This window comes from Pogona vitticeps, chromosome 5 (genome assembly GCF_051106095.1).
Source record: "Pogona vitticeps strain Pit_001003342236 chromosome 5, PviZW2.1, whole genome shotgun sequence".
In the NCBI taxonomy this organism is placed as follows: domain Eukaryota; kingdom Metazoa; phylum Chordata; class Lepidosauria; order Squamata; family Agamidae; genus Pogona; species Pogona vitticeps.
In genome coordinates, this window is record NC_135787.1 from 194,550,793 (window position 1) to 194,575,197 (window position 24,405).

General features: G+C 52.5%; 1 protein-coding gene across 1 annotated transcript; it reads right to left on the minus strand.

The window, feature by feature from the left end:
* Nucleotides 1-781: 781 nt before the first annotated feature.
* SMO (smoothened, frizzled class receptor) lies at nucleotides 782-23,787 on the minus strand. The gene is made up of 12 exons (XM_073002435.2): nucleotides 23,171-23,787; nucleotides 16,559-16,764; nucleotides 15,631-15,840; nucleotides 14,628-14,800; nucleotides 13,161-13,380; nucleotides 12,211-12,334; nucleotides 11,203-11,295; nucleotides 10,479-10,587; nucleotides 9,172-9,357; nucleotides 8,151-8,299; nucleotides 6,802-6,936; nucleotides 782-5,773 (listed from the first exon to the last, which is right to left on the minus strand). The coding sequence occupies exons 1-12, from the start codon at nucleotides 23,460-23,462 to the stop codon at nucleotides 5,106-5,108; spliced, it is 2,565 nt and encodes an 854-aa protein (XP_072858536.2). The 5' UTR covers nucleotides 23,463-23,787; the 3' UTR covers nucleotides 782-5,105.
* Between the last annotated feature and the right edge of the window lie 618 nt (nucleotides 23,788-24,405).

Sequence of the window (24,405 nt, forward strand, 5' to 3'; positions counted from 1 at the left end):
TACCTGCTTTCGAACTGCTAGGTTGGCAGGAGCTGGGACAAGCGACGGGAATCCCTTGCGTGGATTCGATCTTAGGACTGCTGGTCTTCTGAATTTGCAGCCCAGAGGCTTCTGCGGTTTAGCCTGCAGCGCCACCACATCCCTCACTCTGCAGTACTTTGCAGTACCCCTGCTGTATCCACAGGGGAGCAGTTCCAAGCTATGCATCGATGCTAAAAATGTGCATTATAACCTATTAAAACAGTGAATGCCATGCACATAACAGCCTCTTGCTGCCTCTAGTGGCTAGTTCTGGTAATGACATTGTGGAAATATATTTCTTTAGTGAAGTCTACGGCAGTGGTTCCCCAACCTTGGGCCTACAGATGTTCTTGGACTTCAACTCCCAGAAATCCTGGCCAGCAGAGGTGGTGGTGAAGGCTTCTGGGAGTTGGAGTCCAAGAACATCTGGAGGCCCAAGGTTGTGGACAGTATACAGAGCATGGTCCCTCTGGCACACTCTAGTGGCCAGTTATGTCAACTTCATCTTTAGAAATACACCCCATATTTCTAGGATTTTTCTTTTTACTAATTTTAGACTGTGGATAAGCAGATCAGTGGATACTGATCCTGCAGATAAGGGATTCCTACTATATTTGCCAACATGAAAAGTATTATACTGACATGGCAAACTGCATGTAATTATCCAGCTGCTTTGTTCACTGCTCTCTGGGCCAAAGTAATGGAAACGTATCCTTCAACCCAAACATCCCCCCCAACATGGCAAATAATCAGATTAGTATAAAACAGTACATTTTTATTTGAAAACTGTATACTGAAAATATATTTTTTCTTTCTATCAAGTACGTGGTTACAAAATACGAAAACGGATGTCTAGTGAGCCAGGCGGCCCCCACCACCTTCAGCTCCACCACCCTCCCCCTCCCAATGCAAGATGGGGTTGACACTAAAGGAAAAGAACACACATAGAATTCATTAAGACCTTTGTATTCACCAGGGGTCCCTTCCAAAAGGCCTATCACTTGATGCTGAAAAATGCTATACATCAGTGGATCCCAACTTTTTTGACACCACAAACCGGTTTAGTTGAAGATCATTTTCCCAAGGACCACATGCATGTATGTGCGCAGGAGATGGGTGGGAGGTTCATGTGTGTGTGTGGGGGGAGGCACTGTGTGCATGCATGTGGGAGGCAGGCGTGTGCATGCATGCACAAGGCAGGCAGGCATGTATGCATGCATGCATGAGAACATGTGCACAGGAGCACACACATGTTCTTTTGACCCTTGAAAATCCGTCTCTGCCACCTGGTCCTTCCAAGGCTACTGTACAGACCGATACCGGTTGGCAGCCGAGGGGTTGGGCACCCCTGCTGTACATAAAAAGGTCTCTGGCTCCCTCTAGTGACCTGGCAACTTCAGCATTAGAAAAACATATTTCTAGATTTTTTTCTCCTTTTAATATTTTTTATATTTTCAGACCATGGATAAGTGAATCAGCGGATACTGATCTTAAAGATAAAATGGCCCTACTGCGTTCACTACAGCGATGTGGATGGTCTCCCTCCAAATCCAGGGCCAGATGCCTAGTGAGCTGCCCACCAGGGAGAGGGGTATGGAGCTCAGAGACCACAACTCCCATGCTGTGCACAAAGAGGAAAAAAAAATCCACCGGTCTGGGTCATGTCGAAAGTAAGCTCTGATTTTCAAGCTGTGGTTTTATTTCACGAGCTTCCCCTTCTTGTTGCCTTGTTCAAATCCGGTTTCCAGGGGGTCTCAAACGACATTCTCAATTTAAGCTGGAGATTGGAAATGTTACTTTTCGGGATTCTTCTCATCCAAAAACCCACAAGTTTCCCAATCCAGGCATCATGCAACATCATCCTTTGCTGTGGCGTCTCCATGATGCAACTATCTCTGAAGCCCCTAAACACTCTTGTATGTGGCAACTGACTGAAGCGGATAAGCTTATGAAGAGGACCTCGTTCTAATTAATGGGAGATAGCAAGCCCCCTTAGACGGCCCAGTAGGGCCCCCCTTATCTGTGGGATCAGTATCCACATATTCACTGGTCCAGTCTGAAAATATTAAAAGAAAAATCCTAGAAATGTGTGTATTTCTAAAAATGAAGCTACCAGAACTGGCCATTAGAGGAAGACAGAGACCATGTAATTGAAATAGTATTTGCTATAGTCTCCATTCTTCAGTATCCACGGGGGGCTTGGAACCGATTTTCGGCAGATACGGGGGGCCCTATTCCATTAAAACAATCATACAATTCTACCTGGTCAATTCATCATGATGCAGAAGCGTTCTCATACTCTGGAAGACGGTGCCAAAAAAGCTCGTGCTGCAGGAGTAGCAACATGGGGACGTTTCTAATACAGACCCCAAGAGGACCGCCTCCGAGGAGCGACCTGACTGCGGTGGAGCAACAGGCTGCAGGAACTAAAAATGAAACTATGCTGTGAAGGTTGGAGATGTGACAGGCTGGGGGATTCTGGGGGCACCAATCAAGAGCCACATATCCAGCCGTCCTACTAATCACATGTCTTTAAGCTCTAGAAACTTCCGTGACGTCCTGCGCAGGCGCAGAACAACCCTATTGTGTGCATCCACAGAGGCAATAAAGAAGCATGCATGGATTTTATTACAGCAGGACCCCTCCCTTAGCTGTAGAATCGGGATCTGCTCATTCACTTATCCACAGCCTGAAAATATTAAAAGAAAACTGACCAAAATATACATTTCTAATGACGAAGTTCTTAGAACTGAACACTATAGGGAGCCAGAGACCATGCTCTGCACAATGTTTCTTATCATCCACATATTTCAGCATAGGCGTGCATTATTTTTTTTTTTAACCGATCCTCTGTGGGCAGAGGGTCCTGCTGTATTTGAAAACCTAAGAGAGCCTTCTTTACAGAAATATTTACAACCGTTACTTTTCAGGACTACGAGACGTCTTAAGGTCTGAGGTTGCTAAAAGCAAAGACTTTTTTCCCCCATGGAGGTACAGAATAACACCACTGATGTCAACTATATCTCTGCACATTATGCTGAAGGACTGCCCCACCCTGGGGGAAAAAAATTGAACCCACAATCCCAGCATCAGCTGCCCAAAGGGGGAGGGGGGAATCATGCTTCCCTTAATACTACAGTTGCTTCACATCCTGGGCACAAATCTAAGAAACAAGAATGTCCAAACGCAAGGAAAAGTTACTTTTTGTGGGGGAAGAAAGAGGCAGTGCCCTTATTAGTTGAGGGTTCTGGAAATTACAGACTGAAAAAAGTAACCCTTCCCAGTTTCAAAAAAGGACCTATGCTAATATTCAGAGAATCAATTCATTCAAAAGGTGGTGCTGGAGGAGAGCTTCAAGCCTCCCCCCCTGGAATGGCAGAAAGAAAGACCCACAAGGGGGTCCCGGATCAAATCAAGCCTGAATTATCTCTTGAGCTAAAAATGGTGAAGCTGAGGCTGCCCTCCTTTGGGCACCTCACGAGAAGGCAGGATTCTCTGGAAAAGATCATACTGGGAAAGACAGGAAAAGAGGAAGACCACATACGAGACGCACAGACTCCTTTCAAGGAAGCCACAAGCTTGACTTTGCAAGAGCCCAGCATGGCTGTGGAGGACAGGACCGGTTGGAGATGGCCACGAGTCGGAGGTGACTTGCCGGCGCACAAGAACCACCTCAAAACTGCAATGAGAAAGGCTGCCCGCAGCATCCAGGCAGGGCATGTATGGCATTTTTGGACACACAGTTCTCCAGAGGGACTGAGCCTTCCCAGTGAGACACATATTCAGAAAAGGTGGAAGTCCAAAGTACTGTTTTCCCTGCAAGTATGGAACCCCCCCCAACACGGTCTTGACAGAGAGGCGGCTGCTGGCCCAGTCCTGTCCAGAGTTCTGCAGAAGTTACTTTTTTAAGATTGCAATCCTCCAATCCCACCCGTCCCTGAAACCAACAGGGTCACCGATTAGGCTGTTGGGGAGATTCCGGGCATGTAGTCTTTAAAAAGTAACTTTTCAGGTTCTCTGCCCGCCTAGCTTTAACGGACCATGGAGCCTTCAGCCTGCTTTAAGACTGAAATGTAGTGCACACATACACACACACACACACACCCCATTCACAATTCGGTTGACGTGGCTCTACAGGAGATTATGGCACGTGGGTGAACTCAAAAATCATCTGTAGGCAATGTGCTCCATGGCTTGGTTAACAGACACCCTGTTCTTGAATCCCTCTTCCCCCGTCCGTTTACTTCTGGCCCCATCTCCAGCTTAGAGGCGGAAAACCAGAGCGAAGACCTCCACAATGACACCGGATAAAACGTGGTAAGGCCCTTTGACTACTGTAAGATGTGTGGGTGTCTCTGTGTTCCTATGGGCACCCATTTTTCTCTCCTCCACCCAGTGGGACGTGGCTGGTGGCACTCCTGCCCCGAGCACGGTTGTAGGGCTCAAACTTTTCTCTCTCTCCTATAACAACAGGGACGCCCAACTGCTGAGGTTTCACCCCTTCGCAGAAGGCTGAGATTTCAGACCTGCTCTGAAATCTGAATTTAGCTGGGTCTGAGTCACGGCGGGCAACGGGCAAGTTGAAAAGACGATCCACAAGCCAAAGCAAGCTTCCCTTTCTGAGATTGCTTCTCCACGCTTGAAGTAATAAATATCGGACAAGATGCAAGTCCCTCCCGGGTCTCGGTGGGGTTGAGCCTTCCTGTCCTTCCGGTTTCTCCAGAGGCATCCTCAAGACGAGACGGGACACTTGGTCAAAGGCTGGTGGTGTCGAGGAGAGCCAGGGAGTTGCTGAGCTTTGGCGAGACAGTCAAAGGCTGTTCCAAGATCAGCCAGCCAAAAGATAGCCGTTGACCTAAACGCCCCCCCCCAAAGTCCACTCTAAAAACAAGCCACTCTTTTGTTCCCAAATTTTAACTGCAAAACGGAGCAGAGGTCCCACAAAGGGCGGGCGGATTAAGGCGTAACGTCGGTTTCCAAACCCTTCCCCTCGGCCAAAAAGATATTTAAAAAACCGGCTCACGGCTGATCTACAACCGAGCGAAGCACCCCTCTTTCCCCCTAAAAGGCCCCTAACCCAAATTCTAGAAGTCAGAATCGAGGTCCAGCAGCTCGGCATCCATGAGGTTGGTCCGGGAGTGGATGGGGGGCAACCCGCCCCACCTCCCTTGAGCCTGAGGCGGCCGGTAGGGCGGGCCGCTGAGGAACAAGGCGCCTGACGTGGTGCTGTGGGAAGGGTACTGGAGGAGGGGGCCCGGAGGACGTGGCAGTGGTGGTGGTGGTGGTTGCCGACGCCCCGAGAACAGCCAACCGCTGGCCCCAGGGCCTGCCTCGTCCTGGGGGGAGCTGTCGGGGCAGAAGGGGTGGCTGATGAGATTCAGGGCGCTGTTCCGCTGGCCGCCGCCCGCCCGCTCCCGGCCTCCCCGGGAGAAGGATTCTTCCTGCGGCAAAGCGCTAGACCGCTCTTCCGCCTTGGCTCTTGGCGAGAGGACGTCATTGAGGGCCCGGGACTCCCAGGGGCTGGCGACAAAGCATTTGGCCTTGGGGAGCTGGGGCAGGCGTGGGACAGAGCTGACGCCCCGTGGGGTAAAGCAGTCCCCGTCGTCGCAGACCTCGCCCGCCGGGCACACCTCCTTTCTGACCCTCGGGGGCTTCTTCTTCTTCTTCTTCTTCCTCTTCAACTTCTTCTCGCGCCGGCGGGCCGAGAGTTCGGTCTCCACCAGCCACAAGCTGGCCCTTTCCTCCGGCGGCACTGCAAAGGGAAGGCACAGGGCATCACGGCCCGAGTCGTGGCCCGGAGAGGACGGGGGAACTCTCGGGAGGCCCTCCCGTCCTCTCCTGCTATCGCCATTACTCGCCTTTGGAGACAATCGCAGGCGACACTTCCAAAGCCGAGGAGAAGTGGCCACATCCTCCTGCCTCTTCAACTGGAGAAGACAACGCTCATCCAACTCGGATTCCCAGAATCGAAACCCGCCTCGCCTTCCCAAGTGGAAGACGTGAGTAGACCCAAGAGTCTTCATTCATTCCGTTAGTACGGGATCAGCAATCTCAGGGAACCCGACAATGGATTCTCAGACTTTCTGGACTACAAAGACTATCCTTCTGCATTCTGGGAGCTCCACCTTCCTGACAGACACCGACACGTCATATGCCGGGGAGAACGGTCTACGTGAGGAAGCTCTGAGGCAGAGGTCTGCCCCAAGCTTCCTGTTCCCACCTCCGGTGTCCGCTGGGAGATTTTTCTTTCTCAACAGGGAAGTGAGGGGCAGCTAAGGCCGAGCTCAGCCTCAACGTCCCAGTTGAGGGCTTTCTCCCAGGCGAGCCAAGGCGGAACTCCCAGAATGGAGAACTACAGGATTTGTAGTCCACAAAATCCAAAAAGCCCAATCCCTAAAACCCAGCCTCCTCAGATCAGGCGGATGATGAGCTGCTGATCCAAAACTCCTGCATAAGAGAACTCGTGTTTCCCACCATCTCCTCCAGCCACAGGTTGAGAACCCACATATACAGTTCCTGACGTCGCGGCACAACGCCTAACAGAACCAATACGTACCTCAAAAAGTTGCTGGAAGAAAGGAACCCCCCCAACCCTCAAGCAGCAACCGAGCAGAGCGCTAGGCTTTCCGGGAAGGAGATTTCTGGAAGTCTCCCTCTTCCAAAGCAACTTTTCCAAGGTCTGGAGAGAGCCGCCCACCACCGGCAGTGCCCATTTGAGCCAAGGATCCCGCCCGGCCCTCCCTCGGGACAGACTCGGGCCTTTCCAGGAGAAGGCCTTACCCGGCGTGGCTACTGGAGTGACGGAGACGTCTTGAGAGAGAATCGCTCCTCTTCTGGCCACCATCTTGGTCACGTGTTGCGCCCACGCCGAGGAGACGTCCCCCGAGGGCTCGTTCATATCAAAAACCAAACCAGCTGTGGAAGGGGGGGATATTATTATTATTATTATTATTATTATTATTATTATTATTATTATTATTATTATTATTATTATTATTATTATTATTATTATTATTATTATTATTATTATTCTTTTAAAGATTATATTGCACAAGCTGAGTCCATCCCCCCCCCACGTCCTTTTTTAAAAGGTCCCTGCCCCTTGTGTCCCCAAGCAGGAAAAACAGCGAGGGTGGAGGTACCAAAAATCCATTTCCTGCTTCTTCAAGGCTTCCAGGAGGAGCACCTTTACTGGGAATAATCTATAAAGCCCTCTACAGTTTGGGATCTTGGCTATCTAAAAGACCACATCAACCCTTTAGGGGCTTTTCCGGCTGCAAAGAGAAAGACCGACTGCCATTGCAGGGATCTCTGACGGGGAGACGGGAGAGGGCCTTCTCCGTGGCTGCTCCCGGGTTGAGGGACGCTCTCCCTCCTTTTTTATCTTTCCACCAGCAATTGACAACCCACGTCTTCTGGCAGGCTTTAGACAACAAGGACCCTGAATGCTGGCTTTTGGTTCTTCTACATGTGCTTTTAAATGCTTTTTAATTACTGCTGCAGAATGAATTAATTACTTTTAAATTATCATTGCGCAGTTAGTTGTTCATTTGTTTTAACATCGTGAGCTGCCTTGGATCCCCTCCCTGGGAGACAGCCTACAACAAACACACACCAACCAATTCTCCAATAATACAGTACGACCCCCATATTTGCGGGGGATTGGTTTCAAGCTCCTGCAGATGCTGAAAACCATGGATAATAGCAAACGCTATACGTAGCATGATAATGGGGGGAGGTATTTTTCACTATGTTTTACCAGACCTGGCCACTAAAGGGAGCCAGAGAAGACACAACAACAATACAAAGTCTGGTCTCTGGCTCCCTCCAGTGGCCAGTTTGGATAAATCACAAAAATGTATTTTTACTTTATATTTTATATATATTAAATATATTTAATATTTTCAGGCTGGGGATAATTGAAGCTGCAGATTCTGAAGCCTATCCTGTGTGTAGGGTCCTCCAGCCCCCCCAATACGAAAACTGAAGTAGAATTCTAGAAAACAGAAGCCCCTTTTCCGAACTTAGGGTCACGGGCTCTCGAAACGGGCCTGCCCTGCCCTGAGCCATGTTTCCTATATGGAGCCCCTGTAGGGCACCCCTTTCTTTCCCTTCTCCCCTGGACCTACCGACTGGCCCCTCGTGGGAGACGGTGCGCAAGCTGAAAGAGAGCTCCTGGTTGGGGTTGTTCTGGAGTTCTTTGCGCCTGAGGAAGGCCTTGGCGATCATCTTGCTCTTCTTGATCCTCTTGGGCTCGTTGCTACTCCGGCCGGTCAGCCTGAAGGAGGACAGAGCATCGGGGGCCACGTAAGGGAAGGTGGAAACCTGCCCCTCCCCACAGTGTGTGGAGGGCACCTTGGTTTCGTGACTCCTTTTTAAAAATCTATAGCTTGGGAAAATTAACTCATGTTTCCCCGAGGGATTCTTGAGGCATCGGACAAAAAAAAAGCTCATTTTTCCAAGGGTTGGAATAAAACACACCGTTCTCACCCACCGGAATACGTGCGAGAGCCAAAGAGTTTTAATCCTCCTTTCTTTAAAAACTGAATTTCTGTCTCCTGTCTTCGCTGGCTTTTCACCAGAGAAGCTTGTTCTTGCTGCCGAACTGTGACATACAGCAGGTTACATACGTTTCATGGGTCTGAATCGGGGGCTGACTTTATTGTGAGTCTAACGCAACCAACATACCCCCGACTTTTGCAGAATCATAGACTGATAAGAGTTGGAAGGGCGAACTGTAAGGCCATTGAGTCCCACCCCCTGCTCAAGGCAAGGAATTCGAATCAAAGCAGAGCCGACAGAGGGCTGTCCAATTTTCTTTTGAATGCCTCCAGTGTTGGAGCACTCACCACCTCCCTTTGAGGTCATGGGTTCCACTGTCATGCTGCTCTTAACGGTTAGGAAGTTTTTCCTGGTATTCAGCCCAAGTCTGGCTTCCTGTTAGCTTGAGCCCATGGTTGCATGTCCTGCACTTGAGGATGATGAAGAACAGATCCTGCCCCTGCTCTGGAGGACAGCCTTTCAAGTATCTGAAAAGTGCTATCCTATTATCTCCCCTTGGCCTTCTTTTCTCCGGGCTCAACGTGCCTAGTTCTTCAGCTTAGACCTCTCCTGGGCCAAACCCCAAACTCTCAAAGGCGGCATCCTTACCTGCACCAGGTGCGCTTCCAGATGAGGAGCGTGGCCTTGGTCCACACCCAGGTGCTCATGGAGATGCCCGTCCCAAACATGGCGAAGAGGTTGATCTTCTCCACCAGCAGGTTGGGGCGGTTCTTGATCTCACAATCGGGAATGGGTTTATTAGTCTGGGTCGCGATGGTCACGTTGGCCTCACAGCTACCAGGGAAAGGGGGTGGGGGTGGAGGGTAAAAGCAGAGGGGAGAAGTTGGGGGTGAAAAAAGGGGGCAGAGCACGGCCTACCTCCGCATGGTTCCCGAACATGCAGAGCCTCTGAGGAAGCTAGAACTCAGAATTCTTGGTGAAAGACCACATAGGGCTAAATACAATCAATCAATCAATCAATCAATCAATCAATCAATCAATCAATCAATCAAATATCACACTGCAGCTTCTAAGTTGTTGAAGCATTTATATTGGTTAAAAACACAGTTAATTCAGAAGATGCTCGTAAGGGAAGACATCTTTAAAAATATTATTTTACATTTAAGGTCCTATAAAAACCACCCCTTGAAAGAGCTGAGTGGGAGGAGAAGGTTGCTCGAACACAGCCTGGGAAAAGACCATGGGCTTCATGGCTGCTCAGAACCTTCCTGCCGACGGCGATCAAGGGAAAGGGTCTCGAGGTGGGCTACAGACGGGGCAACCGGATGGAGTTAAGGAAAAAGGAGACCCAGGAGGACACCTAGAAAGAACCAGTCGTTGGCCTGCAGAACTATTGGGGGGGGGGGGAGACGGCCTCTTTAAATATGTTTCACAGCATTGATTTTAAAATCTGTTTGGCACATTGGTTTTATTTACCGTTTTTAAATATCATCCTCGTTTCATTCTTTTTAAAGTATTTGTATCCTTGTTGCTTCTAGCTTTTAAATATCATCCTTGACACAATTGAAAGCCACCTCGGACCCTTTTAAGGAGCAAGGCGGGGTTCAAAACCATTTGAAATAATCCAGCCGACAAACACCCTTCATGGCCAAGACGGGGAAGAGCAGCCGAGAGCGAAGAGCCACCGGAGACCGAGGAGAGGAGACCTCTGCGCCGTTCCCTAAAAGCTGCCTATGCCAAGAGGCCGCCTGAGCCTCTCCCCCCCCCCCCCCGGAGAGCCCTGGGAAGCACAGGAATTTGGGTGGGTGGGTGGGGGTTAAAGAAAAAGTCTCCCTCTGCTCCACCATCACGGCCCCACTCTGACAGCCCCGAGGCACCCCGATTTCAAGGAAACGATGCCGGGCGCAGGAAGAGGAAAGGGCTGAGGTGGGGGGGGAACCCCCTCCCCTACTTACAGGACGTGCTCCCGGAAGCTTCTCTCCCACTCCTCCTGGTGGAAGAAGTCGTAGAAATGGCAGCCGAAAGTGATGAAGACAAACCCGAACGCCAGGAAGCCGAAGATCCCTAAAGGGGGGGGGGGAAGGGAAGGGGTGAGGAGGAGGAGGAGGAGAGGAGGAAGCAGCCGAGAACTTCCTCACTCCCACCACCCTCACCCATGAGAACCCCGGCGGACGTGGTGGGTGGCCGGTCGGCGCTGGGCGGCAGACGATGGGATCCGACCTGGCCAGCTCCTTCCACCTTTGCACCTGAAGTTTCGGGAGAGGCATCACATCCACCGTCTGCAACCCAGCAGGCACCTCCTTTCCAAGGAGATGGATGACGCTCTCTCCATCATCCCCAACTAGTTAGGAATGGTGGAAACGGCCAGCCCAACCCTTCTCGAGGGAACCTAGGAGCCCAACCGTGGTCCCCTCTACAACGTGGGGGGTTTCTTTCGACTGGGAGGCCGAGGGAGGGGCATGGCAGGTGCCCTCCTGGACAACCCTGTCAGAAATGTCCCCAAGAGAGAGGCCGGGGTCTTCTGTCTCCAGATGCCATGGTTCTCTACTGAGCTAGCCATCATCTCCTCCCTCCCTTGGTGGCTCACCTGGAGGATTGAGGGAACCTGCAGAGACCCAGCTACCCTGTTTCCCGCCAGGCTGCTGGGCGAGCAGATCCGCACACCTCTGTCCTACCTACCAAGACGCAGCATCGTCTCGTTGATTTTGCTGGCCGCCTTCTCGCTCAGCAAACCCGGGTGGTTGCTCTTGATGGAGAACAGCGTCATCACCCCTAGAGAGAAACCGCCAGTTATGAAGTGGGGCGAGGAGAGGCAGGGCGGGGGGGGGGGGGGAGAGAACAGGCCACTGCTTTCCCAAAACAAAGCAGCAGGGGGAGATGAGTTTCTACTTCGTGTTACGACAGTTTGGGAGCGCTGAATTCGCAACGACACTGGCCATTTGAAAGGAAGAAGAAATCCACTAAGATTCTAGACCTCATGGGGAAAAGTGGCCTTTTTCCTCGCTTGACTCTCTGGTGTAATAAAAGTTGGCCTTGGACCAAGCACCAGTTTTGTAAAACAAAATCTCTCTGAGGCTGCCAGTATTCCAACGCTGGAGGCCTTCAGGAGAAAACGGGACCACCCTCGGTCCCATCTGCTTTGGCTTGGGATCCCTGCCTGGAGCAGGCGGCTGGACTCGATGGCTTTAACAGTTTGCGCTTCCAACTGAATCATTCTATGACTCTGTGAAGGATTCTGGACTCTGAAAGAGCGGGACGATGGTTTGAAAAACTGGGAAGAAACCCACTTTCTTACCAAGAAAATTAAAGGGGGTTGCCTGGAAAGCTGCACCACTTAATGTTTGACCTGTGTTTGAATTGTAAGCATTAGCTAATTAACAGGAGGGGAGCGCTTTTCTTGCTCAAGAGTCCTAGACAACCGGACGTATTTGCAAATCGTTATTCACAGAACTGACTCCTGTTTCCCACCGGTCCACGTATGGGATTCTGTTACATCACCAAGAGCTGATCTGTGCACCCTGAATCCAGAGGGAAGCTCATCGCAGGCACACGGAAAGGGAGGCGCTATAGCTTTTCTTGCAAGCATGCGGCCTCCACCCCGTGGCCACCACATCTGGAGCTCTCTGGGGATCAGCGCAGAAGGCTAGCTGAATTAAGTGGGACTGGGAAGAATGGTAAGAAACCCACCTCGGATCAAAAAATAACCTCCAATGATCAACACCAGGCCGATGGGAGCCAAGACAAAACCTGCTCTGTAGTGGTAGTTCTTGTATCCTACGAAGCAGATCCCGCTGACCGAGTCACCATCCACCTGAGAGAGAGAGAGAGAGAGACAGACAGACAGACAGACAGACAGAGAGCAGTTAATTTATTGAATTTGGAAGGATAAAAGGCTGACACAATCTCGAGCCGGCTGCCTGGGATTGAACCCTGGCTCATGAGCAGAGATTCGGCTGCAGTACTGCAGTTAAACCACTGCGCCACGAGGCTCAGGATCCACAAAGAGCAATTTATTTCAGCTAATCCAGAACTTGGAAAGCAACTTTTGAAGAGTAATTTCATTCCATGAATCTTTTGAACTGGTTCGGAAAATAATCTGTCGCCGCACTCTAAGAAATATCACTTCTACGGTATATTTTGCTTCCTGCGCTGCCTGTTCTTGTTCTGCTGTTTCTGTTTCGTTTTTTCCCCCCTTTTCTTTCTTGAGAACGTCACAGCACTTCCCAGAGTCCTATCAAAGCCTGAAACCCTTGTGCCCCTTTTTAATCTCGCCAAGGACCTGAACCACTTCCACAGCTCACTTTAAAGGAGAGCCAAGATGTTGTTCTAGGATAAATATAAGCCCCTGTGGCTGGCCACTCCAAAATGGTGGTGAGGATCATCCGTGGCGGGTTTTCATCCGAATCTGAAGGCTGCTCTTCAAGGCAAGGATTGAGGAACAGGGTTCAGCACCAGGGACAGCACTGCAAAGTTTGGATGGATCCCGGAGCAGATTTCTTGTTCCCACCACGCCGGAGTCATCAGCCCATCACCTTGCTTTCTCTCTAATATGAGAAGGAAAGGTGGGCCCCTCCTATTGTGGGACACGGTCCACTCCCCTCCTCCAAGCCCACCCAGGTGAGGGTCCACGGAGTTACCTGGGCAACGGCCAAGATGGCGACCGTGAGAACAAAAGGAATGGACCAGGTCACCAGGTGGAAGTAAGAGGTCTTGCCCGCCAGGGGCTGGTAGGTGGTCCCCAGCGCCTTGAAGGAGGTGTGCCAAGCGTAGGTCAGCATGACGAACCAGATCACGCCGGACATCAGCGAATAGTAGACGATGACAAAGATGATCACGCAGGAGAGAGTCTCGTTGGAGCTGAGGGACAGGAAACCGGAAGACTTTTTTTGAAGGTGGGGGGAAATCAGGAAAGGACAACGGGGTCGAACTCCTCCCAAAATGAATTCATTTTGGACCACGCTACTTATGAGCGTCTCTCCCCCCCCCCCGAAGGGCTTCTGCTGCTCAACCCACCAGATCCGCTCAGGCTAGACTATTCCGTGTAGCCCCCTCCCCCCCGAGGAATCCCCCCAATCATCTACAAGGGGCAGGGCCTTCTTCGCAGTGGCACCAACATGATGAAATCAGCTCCTGGTGGACCTTCGACCATCGCTCTCCCTGCCTTCATTTACTGAAGACATTACTCTTCAGGGAGGCCTTCCGCACCAATCCTGGCTCAATGTCTGGCCTCCCATTCCATTTTTTGGGCATGGGAAGGGGTAAGGGGGGAGTTGTTTCTGCCATCTGGTCTAATTTTACTTGTTATTTATTGTTGATTGTATTTTTATATTGGTTTTGGCGGCTTGTAAAAACCACCCAGAATAATACGCCTGCACTAATGGGGCGGGACATAAATTAAAAGTCGTAAATAATAAAGTAATTCAGTAACTAATTGCATTATTTATACCACTCAAGCCAGATGGTTTAAAACAGTTAAAAGCAGACAGAACCACCATTTTTATTCTTTTTTAAAACCTACTAAAAACAAGAAAGCTCTCAAAAGGCAACAGCTAAAGCAAACAAAACTTTGCCTGTAATGAGTTGGAAAAAAAATCTCTCACAGAGCAGGGATGTTCCTGAAAGCCTCTTTAATGAGCTCGGCTTTAATCTGCTTCCTGAAGGCCAGAACGGAGGGAGCCTGGGCGAACGTTCTACGGGCAACGAATCCAGAAGGACTGTTGCCACCACCGAGAAGGCCCCGTTCCTGGTCGTTTTTTTCCCCAGCCCTCTCTGGGGAAAAAGTGACCAGAGAGGGCTGGGAAGCCTCGGAAGAGCGAGAGGGCCGGGGAGAGGATCTTAAGGAGAAAAGCTCCCACAGGTTTCCACCACCCTTTTTTCATTAATGTCAGAAAAATAAACCAGAATCAGAGCACGGGAAAGGTCCACAGTTGGACGAGATTTCCCAGAACGCTTCCGCTAGCATGGCTGGCGAAGCATTCCCAAGAGATGGGGGCCAGGCCACTTCTGCTCCGAGAGCCCCCGAGCCAAGGCTGGGATGTGACCCAAACGAAACACCACCACCACTTCCGCCCCACGAAGGGCCACCGCGCACGAAGGGAACCTACGTGGGCTCTCCCAGGCGCATCGTCCCGTCGGCCCGGCACACGATCTCTCGGCGCGCCCCGTCCATGAACTGGGCCAGCCAGCCGATGCTTCCCATGAAAAAGCAGGCGTTGACGTAGAAGAGGATGACGGCCGGGTAACGGTTGGAGTTCTTCCAGTCGACGACAAACGTGGCCTGCGGGAAAGGCACAGGAAGGTCGGTAGACGCTCCAGATTGGGAGGCTGGAAAGCAGCCCCTTTGTTTCTAAACTTTAGACTACATTAACAGAAGTAGAGTCTCCAAATTCTGCAAGGTACTAGTCCCCCTCTTGATTCAGCACTGGTTGGGCCTCATCTTGAGTCCTGTGTCCAGTTCTGGACACCACACTTCAAGAAGGACACCGACAAATTGGAACCAGTTCAGAGGAAGGAAACAAGGATGACACTTTTCAAATCCTTGGAAGGTAGTCATCCAGAGGGGGGGGGGGACACGATCTGTTCTTGATCATCCCAGAGTGCAGGATATGTAATAAGGGGCTCAAGATACAGGAAGCTGGGTTTTGGCTGAATAACAGGAAAAACGGCCTAACTGTTAGAGCAGTACGACAATGGAACCAGTGACCTCATGGGGAGTTGGTGGGCTTTCCGACACTGGAAACATTCAAGGGAAAATTGGACATCAGTCAGACTTGCTTTGATTTGGGATCCCTGCCTTGAGCCAGAGGGTTGGACTAGATGGCCTTACAGGCCCCTTCCAATGTCCCTTTTCTGTGATTCTCTGAGTGTGGGTGTGTGCTTGCCTGCCTGCATCTCTTTCTCTCTGGTTTTCTTTTCTTTTCTAGAGACCATCTTTGCCTCTGATTTCAAATGACAATCTGGCTGCCCTCCACCATGCTGACCCTCCAGGGCCTCTCCGGCCCAGTCGTTCGAGACCGCCGTCTTCAGGGTTGGACCGGCCCCTGCTAGGATGCTCTCCTCACCCCAACTCAACCCCCGTCGCCCCCCCCCCCCCGTTCGTCTGCCTACCAAGGTGAAAAAGGTGCAGAAGATCGTGACGGAGCTGAAGGCCGCAATGTAGACGTGCATTTCCCGGTGCTCTTTTTCGGTGAAGAGCGGGTTCTGGCACTGGATCCCACACCCCTCCACGTCCTCGTACCAACTTTTGGGGTTGTCTGTCCGGACCAGCGGGGGCTCGCACTGCCCCGAGTTGTTGAATTTGATTTTCTGGAACTCATTCTGGGTGGACGGGGCAGAGCAGGAGAGACAAAAGGGTACATCATGCTATCATCATCCCTTCGAAGCCCAGCGATGCCCACAACACAGAACCTCGACCCCTTTAACAGCCTGCTAAAGATCTAATGAATTCCACTGTTACTTACCGGCCAGAATCCTATTGGCAGAAATGAACTACCATATTTTTCCGTGTATAAGACGCCCCCCCCCACTTTTCTAATCCAAAATTAAGAAATCTAAGTGGGTCTTAGCAAGTCTAGGGGGAAAGGGATCAAACCGCTGCAGGATCACTTTGATCCCTGCTTTCCCCTCCACTTGGTCTCTCTCCTCAGCTCACTTCCGTGTATAAGATGACTCCCAATTTTTGGTCTAAAGATTTTAGACAAAAGTATAGTCTTATACACAGAAAAATACGGTATTACTAACAACACATTTATCTGCACATTTATTTTAAAACAGAAAAACCTAGAGGAGGCAATTGCTCCCTCAAGAACCTATTCATGCACTAATGCTGCAATCTGACTTAGACTCGCTTGAGAGGCAGTGTGGTCTAGTGGTATGAGATGGCCTGAGAAATCTGTGGCCCTCCAGTCTATGCTGAATTCTAGTTCTCACCGATTTGAGGCAGCCTGGTGAGACGTAACGGGACACGTTGCTCACAACTGCTTGCTCCGAGGGAGGTCTAGATTCTTATCCACCCACCTTTGTGTTTCAGACTTACCGGACAATCTTTCGGGAAGCGGTCTGTGGTGCATTTAAGGAAGTCGGGCCAGCCCCGCTCGCGTTCCACGATGGTGCAAGGACCACGTGTGGCCTGGCATAGAGACTGGCTGGGCAGCTCCACCTTCCCATCCTCACACTTGGGCATGTACACGGCACAGAGGAGCGGCTGAATCACATCCCAGCAGCGAGGTGCGTTCCGCAGGCCTGGAAGCAGAGAGACGAGAAAGGCAGGAGTCAATAAATACATTTGGATCTTGCCGTGACAAACTTCATTTTCCACATTAAACCTTCTTTCCAGAATCTCCATGGACTATATTACCAGTTTAAAGCTTCAAATTGTATTTCCACCATTCCCACTACAATGGAAAGAAGCTGAAGACCCACCCATTGGATCAGATCAAACCATGTGTGTTCTGTGGCTCGGGTGGTATTGTGGAGTCATGTTTGTGGCAGGGACACAGAGCCTGGTTTGGGTCAATGGAAGTAGAGGCGGTCAACTGCTGGACAGCTCAGGGACCTGCCGTATTTTTCCCATGTATGTTGTCGTTGTTGTTTAGTTGTTAAGACGTGTCCGACTCTTTGTGACCCCATGGACCAGAGCACGCCAGGCCCTCCCGTCTTCCACTCACTGCCTCCCAGAGTTTGGTTTCCATGTATACAACCCCCCCAAATGTATAAGATGACCCCCTAATTTTGACCCTTGCCATAGGCGGAGGAGCAATCAATGGGCAGCCGTGAGAGGCGGCCAAGCGAGGCTGCTCCTCCGCTTCCATCTCCTGCCTTCCGTGTATAAAACGCCCCTCCATTTTCCTCTAATTATTTTAGGAAAAAGTACAGTTTTATATATGGAAAAATACGGTAGTCTCTGGCTGCAGGGCCAGAGGTTGGGAGTTCGATTCCCCCCACAGGGCCTGCTTGATAGGGGCTGGACTGGATGATCCCGAGGGTCCCCTTCCAACTCTGCCATTCTAATGTGATGACGATAAGGACAATGATGAAGGAACTCTGAATAAGGAAAAGCTGAGATTTATCTTGTGCTACCAAGAGCTGCATTGAACCAGAACACGAGTTTAACTCGGTTTAACTTTCTGTTCACACGGTGGCCAACCGTGGCCTTTGAGATGGGCACCAATCCAGCCCCATCTATCATTCCACGCAAAGGTGCTGTGAGCACGGAAGGGCTGATCCCTTGTGAGCTGAACCCTTGAGTCACAAAAACACCACAACGGATTTCTTTGGCCTTCCGGGACTTTTATTCTCCAGTTGGGTGGAACTACGATGAGAGACATGGAATAGGGAAAGAAACGGCAAAGCATTTACGGAAACCTTTGAAAGCCCTCCGGGGCAACCGGACATCTAGAAACGAAAAGCCTTCTGCATCTCCGTCCTACTCCCATGGCAAGACCTCTCTTGGCAGATGTTGCAACAAGCCGCCCTTTTCAAACAGGGCTACCTCCAGCCGCTCATTGGGGAAGACAGAAAGCAGAAACGGGGCCGTGGGGCGGCTGTTTGTCCCTGCCGGAACTGGCAGTGGGCAATGCCCTCTCAGGGGCCCGAGGCCAGGCACCGGGGGCCCCAGAAACACAGGCTCTCCGAACGGATGGCGAAAGCCCCTTGCGAAACAGACCTTGACTGGTGTCAAAAAACCTAACAAATAAACATGCTGCTTAGGGACCGCCTGACAGGGCGTAAAAGCCTACTCTGGCTAGTTTACAAGTTAATCAGGTAGTCTACCCATTGCGCACCCCTCCCCTGAGCTCGGGACTCAGTTTACCAACCTCAAAAGGATGGAAGGCTGAGGGAACCTTGAGCCGGCCCTTTGGGATTGAACCCAGAGAGTGAACTGAGTTTTGGCTACCGTTTAAAGACTCTGCCAGAACTGCCCACGACACTCCTCTTAACAGTCAGGACCTGCGTGTGTGTGTGTGTGTGTGTGTGTGTGTGTGTGTGTGTGTGTGTGTGTGTGTGTGTGTGTGTGTGTGTGTGTGTATATACACACACACATATATATATACACACATATATATATATACATATATATATATACATATATATATATACACACACACACACGACATAGGCCTCTCAAGGAGCCCACCTCCCTCTACTCAAAAGTAGGCAACGTCTTTCAGTTGGAGCCAATCTCAGAGATGTTTTCAAGGAACGAATCCCCGAGAGGGCGCGCCGAAGACCAAAGGCCACCCCAAAACCTTCAGCACATCTTATCTTGGAATTCCTCCCAGCCGTAGCTGCCAAGCCTTTAGGACAGAGGTTTCCAGCTTCGGGTCTCCAGATGTTCTTGGACTACAACTCCCAGAAACCGTCGTCGGCACAGCTAGTCGTCGAGGCTTCTGGGGGAGAGGCAGTGTCAGGAACCGCTGCTCTAGAAGAAATGTTTTAACTTCCTGGGAAGTGAAGAGCCGGAGGGCAGACCACCAACAAAGGTAACCCGGGGGCTTCTGCGGATCTCAAGAAGGGCCAAAATCATGACACCCCCCCTCAGAAGAGCCAGATTTGTTTTGGGGTCCAGATGGTGCAACCACAGCACAGGTCCTCCGGCGGACCAGAGGAAACGACTCAACAACCACGCATGGGAGACGGGAGAGAAACGCCGTCTCTCTGAACTTTCTTCCTCCTCAGCTGGAAGGCAAAGTCTGAGCCAAGAGGCATGGCCGGCACAGGAATAGCGGCTCTGTAGTCTTCTGTAAACAGCCCTGAGGTCTTTAATCACTTACGGAAATTGACCTTCTGCCTCCCACGCCTCGGAGACGCAGATCCTGACCTTCTGCTACCTGTTCCTGATCTGGAGGACGCTGTTGGTGAGAACGCAGTGGGCAAAGGCCAGCCTTCCAGCTAGGACTGGACTCCAGTGCCCATCAGCCTGAGCCAGCTGCAGCCTATACTGAGCCGTGATGGGATCTGTGGTCCAATGATATCTGAAGGCTCTCATTTGTTAGAAGAAACCGGAGTTTGGGGGAAAAATCATTTCCGTGGTGCGTGCAACCACTGCGGGAATTCATCAGCGCACAGCTTATTGGCAAGGGGATTCTGGGACTTGTAGTCCAAAAAAAAGTAGCCTCTTCAAACCTTTCCCTGTTTATTGAGAGAGCACAATTATGTCTTGTTTGTTAGACCCGCTGTGGGTGGGACACAGCCGATTCTGTGCTTTCCAAGAGAACTGGAAAAATATATTTCTGAAACCTTCTCTCTCCAAGTCTTTACCGACGAACCTTGAATGCAGTTCAGTCACCCAGAGATCAGACGCTGTACTTCCTGAGATTATCAATCACAGAATTTTCCCAGCTAGCCCAGCCAAAAAAACTACGAACCTTTCCAAGCTCTTTTCAGCATGCGAGAAGTTGCGTCGGTAGCCCTGTGACTTGGGAGCCAGAGGTTGTGAGTTCGATTCCCCCCACTGAGCCTCCCAAGATGCAACCTGCGTCACCTTGGGCAAGCTGCACGCTCCCTGGGCACACACACACACCCCCTTGAAGAAAAAGAATGGTAAACTACTGCTGAGGAACCTCTGGAAGACGTCGCTGGAAGTTGTAAGTCAGAAATGACTTGAGAGGGCCAAATTCTTACTCTGGACAGAGATCTCCTTCGTTTCTTCGTGGATGGGTAATATTTTTTAAATTCCTCCTCTGCCGTTTCTGTCTCACCCGTCCTCAAGTCCAGGCTCCTTTCGAATTCCTCCTCAACAGCCTGCCGGCGCTCGCCGCTGTCATCGGTTTCGTATAATCGGAACTGGCTAACGAGATCGGGTGGCTTCTCTCCATTCCCTCACCCCGGCCTGAACTCAAACACGACACGAGGAGTCACTGCAAAGCACTTCTCCCCTTGTGGAACAACCTTTTCCACCGCCTTCCCCCAAATTTACTGGGAGGTGACACAGAGGACCAAGATGTTTTAAAAAATAAACTTCTTGAAATTAAGACGCGTTCACAGCATTTCCCACCTCCGCTAAATCTATGCATTGATGCAGTGACCAGGGCAATCTCTACCATTAAGGCAAGAGACATGGTGCTCCCTCCCACCAGTTGTTATTCCTGAACACACAGAAACAAACACACACACACACACACACACACACACACACACACTTTCTCTTCACCGAAGCCCTTCAGGTCCTGCCTGCCCTCTCTAAATCCAGTGGTTTTCAAGCTTGGGTCACCCAGGTGTTCCTGGACTCAAACTCCCAGAAGCCTTCACCACCAACCAGCTGTGCTGCCCAGGGTTTCTGGGAGTTGCAGTCCAAGAACACCGGGGTGACCCAAGTTTGGAAACCACTGCCCTATGCCACCACCCCAGCGGCCTTTTCTTGGCCCCATGGCCTTCTCTCAGCTCTTGCCTGAACGAGCAAGGGGAGGGGTGTCCGACACAAGATGCTCAGCTAGGCCTCCCTATTTTGGGGTGCAGGCAGGGAGTCCATCCCGGTCGAGCAGCAAGCGAGAGGAAATTGGCGTAAAGCAATGAGTTAGCTTTGCCCCCCCCTTAAGCCTAGAAATGCCACTTTCCGGACTACAAATGCAGGATAAAGCATGAACCATGCCTGGTTCTGTTCAGTTTCCAAAATCAGACTAATGTCAGGGCTTTCAGGAGGGGACAATGGTCCAAGAAAGTATCCGCATTAGTTTCCTTGCAAGAAAAAGAGAGAGAACTTCGTGGGTGGCTTTAAGACAAAACCATTCCATGCCGTGCATGTTTTAAAAATGTTTTAGGGGGTTGGTCTGGAGGGCTCCTTCTTTTGGATTTTTTGGATTTCCTGGGACGCCCCAGTGACGAAGGTGGCTGCCGCCTCCGTCGCCGCCAATGATGGAGAGCCTCTCCGGAAGGGAGGACACGTCCTCCACCATCTGAATCCTGTGGATAGAAGGATGATTGTCCAGGATGGGACGAGGCCCAGGAGTGACGTGATGGAGTCCCTCCAGGAAGGAGCCAGTGGTGGCCCCTTGTAGGGCAGTGTTAACTTCTCCTCCAAGTCTCTCCTGGAGACTCAGAGACCAGAGAGCAGGACACCTGGTCTGTATGCAGCAGGCCCCAGGTTCAAATCCCGCCAGCACCTCTTGATAGGTTTGGGAAAGAATCCTGCGTGAAGCTCTGGAGGCCAACAGCAGCTGACGGGGTGAAATGGTCCAAAAGTCTGACTCGGGATCAATGAGCTTCCGACCCTGGAGCTAGCTCCGATGCCAACACAGACCCTGGCAGCATCATTACAAGGCCACCCATAATGCTGGGGCTCCTTCTTCGGCTCAGCTCCCAGGATGCTGCCCTCGGCCTTCTGTGCCCTTTGGCACACCTGGCAAAATAAACAGACCCCTCTCTACGCTCGTCCTACACACGTGGGTGCCGGCCACCCTGGTTGTTTGCTGCCTGAGGACGGCGGGAGCAGAAACCTTAAACGTGTTCCCCCTGAGGAATATCCAACACAATAATCTTACAAGACCACAAAAGGGTGGGAAAGCCAACTTTCTAGGATGTCCCTACGGATTGTAAGGTCGTTCTCCTCCAAGCAAAGGGATTTTGGCAGAGGGACCCACCTCAAAACAATGTCCATGAACACGTATTAAGAAACTCACAGACCTCGGCTGTAGTTTGAAGAGTTTCCGATGTGACGGCGGTTGTAGGTTTTTCGGACTGTTTGGCCCTGTTAAATACTCACCTACCCCACAAAACTGCACCAGAGCACAGAGTTCTGACTCCTGCCCTCTGAAGATGCCCATGGCCACAGAGATGGGCGAAACGTTAGGAAGAAAAACCTTCAGAACATGGCCAAAAAAAGCCTGGAAAACGCACAACCACCCTTGGATCCTGGCCGTGAAAGCCTTTGAGAACACAGTTTCCGATTTGACTCAAGGTTTTCACTTCTCAGGCCCTGGAAGTGTGCTAGTGGGCAACTGTTTCTTGGTGTGTGTGTGTGGAGATGTCACACCCACCTCTAAGCCTCAACAACTCTGATCTGTATTCTCAACACAAAACTCTGATTTCCTCCCCATTGGTTGTGTCTCCTTTCCATGGCTAGCTTTCCTCTCCTCTCTCTCTCTCTCTCTCTCTCTCTCTCTCTGCAGGCACTTGGGAGGGAGACAAAGGGGGAGACAATCCAGGTGAGGCAGGAGGTAAAAGTTCAGAGTGCCCTCGGTGGGTTGTGACACGAGGCCACAGGATGGCACTTTCCCCAAGGACTGGCAAGGCTGCGGTGCAGAGCAGGGCCAGGATCGGTGCTCAAGCATCCCGGAGTGCAGGACCTGTCCTGAGCTACACAGGAAGCCAGATTTCGGCTGAATCTCCGGGAAAACTTCAGAACTGTTGGAGCAGGACGAGGAGGGGTCCCAGCACGGGGCCGGGGCGGGGGGGGGGGGGTTCGGCCTCTGTCCGGGGCCCCTCCGGACTCTCGACGTGGGGAGAAGAGAGCGGGCGAGGGGGGGCAGACAGAGGCTTGGAGGGCGGCGGCAGCGGGGGGGCAACAGCAGCGGAGGAGCCCCCTCTCCCCCCCCCCGGTGGGGGCCCGGCGCGCCCGTCCCGTCGATCTGGGTCGCTCACCCAGCCAGCCTCGCCGGGGCCCCTCCGTCTCTCCTTCCCTCCCTCCCTCCGTCCGGCCGGGCTTACTTACCGGACCAGAGGAGCAGCTTGTCGCGGGCCTCGGCCTGGGAGCCGGAGTCGCCGGCCAGGAGGGTGGAGGTGGCCCCGTAGGGCAGCGGCTCGCCCAGGCAGGCGCGCTCCTCCAGGGGTTCGCAGGGCGCGGCGCGCCGGCACCACTCCCCGCCCGCCCCGGCCCCGGCCCCGGCCCGCCCGGTCCCGTTCAGCGGGCGCGAGGAAGGGGGCAGCCCCCCGACGCCCAGGCCGAGGAAGCACAGCAGCCCGAGCCCCAGGCCCAGCCCGGCCAGCCCCCCGCCGCCGGCCATCGCGCCCCGCCGTGCGCCTAGGGCGCGCCCAGCAGGGCCGGCCCTCGCCGTCCCGGGAGCCGGGCCTCCGAGGGGGCGGCCGGGCCAGCAGCCGGCGGCGCCGCCCTCCCCGCCGGGGCCATGGGGACCTCCGCCGGGCCCGGCCCGGCCCGGCCCGCGAAGCCGCCCGCCTGCCCGCCCGCCCAGGCGCCGCGCGCAAACTTCGCCCAACTTCGGCCCAACTTTCGCCCGGCGGTCGCGGCGCGTCCCCGACAGGCGCGTCCCCGGGAAAGAACTTTCCTGGGTGGGGGTGGGACGGGGCTCCCCCGCGCCCCGAAAAGAGGAGGAGGAGGAGGAGGAGGAGGAGGAGGAAGAGGAGGGGAGGGAACCCAAATCCTGGCCCGCCTCGCCTCGCCTCGCCCGGCGCCTCCTCTCGCTCGGCTCCCCCGCGTCCCCTCCCGCGCGGGTTCCCCGAAGGGAGGAGGAGGAGGAGGAGGAGGAGACCCTGGGAGGGGGGGGCGCGCATCCGCCAGAAAGGGAAGGAAGGAAAGAGGAGGGAAGGAGGAGGGAAGACAAGGAAGGAAGGAAGGAAGGCGCCGAGGATGGAGCGAAGGGAAGGAAAAAGGAAAAGAAGGAAAGGAGACCCACAAGAAAGGCAGAAGCCAGAAGAGAAGGAAGGAAGGAAGGAAGGAAGGAAGGAAGGAAGGAAGGAAGGAAGGAGCGCTCCCCTGCTCAAAGAAGAAAGCCCCCCCCCCGGGGAAGGGGAAGAGAGACCCCCACATCCCCCCCTCCCGGGCCACGTCCGTCCGGGAAGCCAGAAAGGGGAGCCGGGGATGCGCCCGAAGCGAAGCGGCAGCTGCCACCCCCCCCCCGCGCGGGCACCCCTTCCCACCACCCCTCTTTGCCCGGAGGCCTCGGCGCGAGACCTTTTTTTGGGGGGGGGGAACAATGTAGATCCCCCCCC

Bases quoted from the DNA above. Each gene is read 5' to 3' on its own strand.
- SMO (XM_073002435.2), bottom strand. From the start codon at position 23,462: ATGGCCGGCGGCGGGGGGCTGGCCGGGCTGGGCCTGGGGCTCGGGCTG. The intron at 8,300-9,171 runs GTAAGGATGCCG...GTCCTCCTTCAG, and splicing joins TGGAAGCGCACCTGGTGCAG to GCTGACCGGCCGGAGTAGCA. The intron at 6,937-8,150 runs GTAGGTCCAGGG...CCCCTTCCACAG, and splicing joins CTCCCACGAGGGGCCAGTCG to CTGGTTTGGTTTTTGATATG.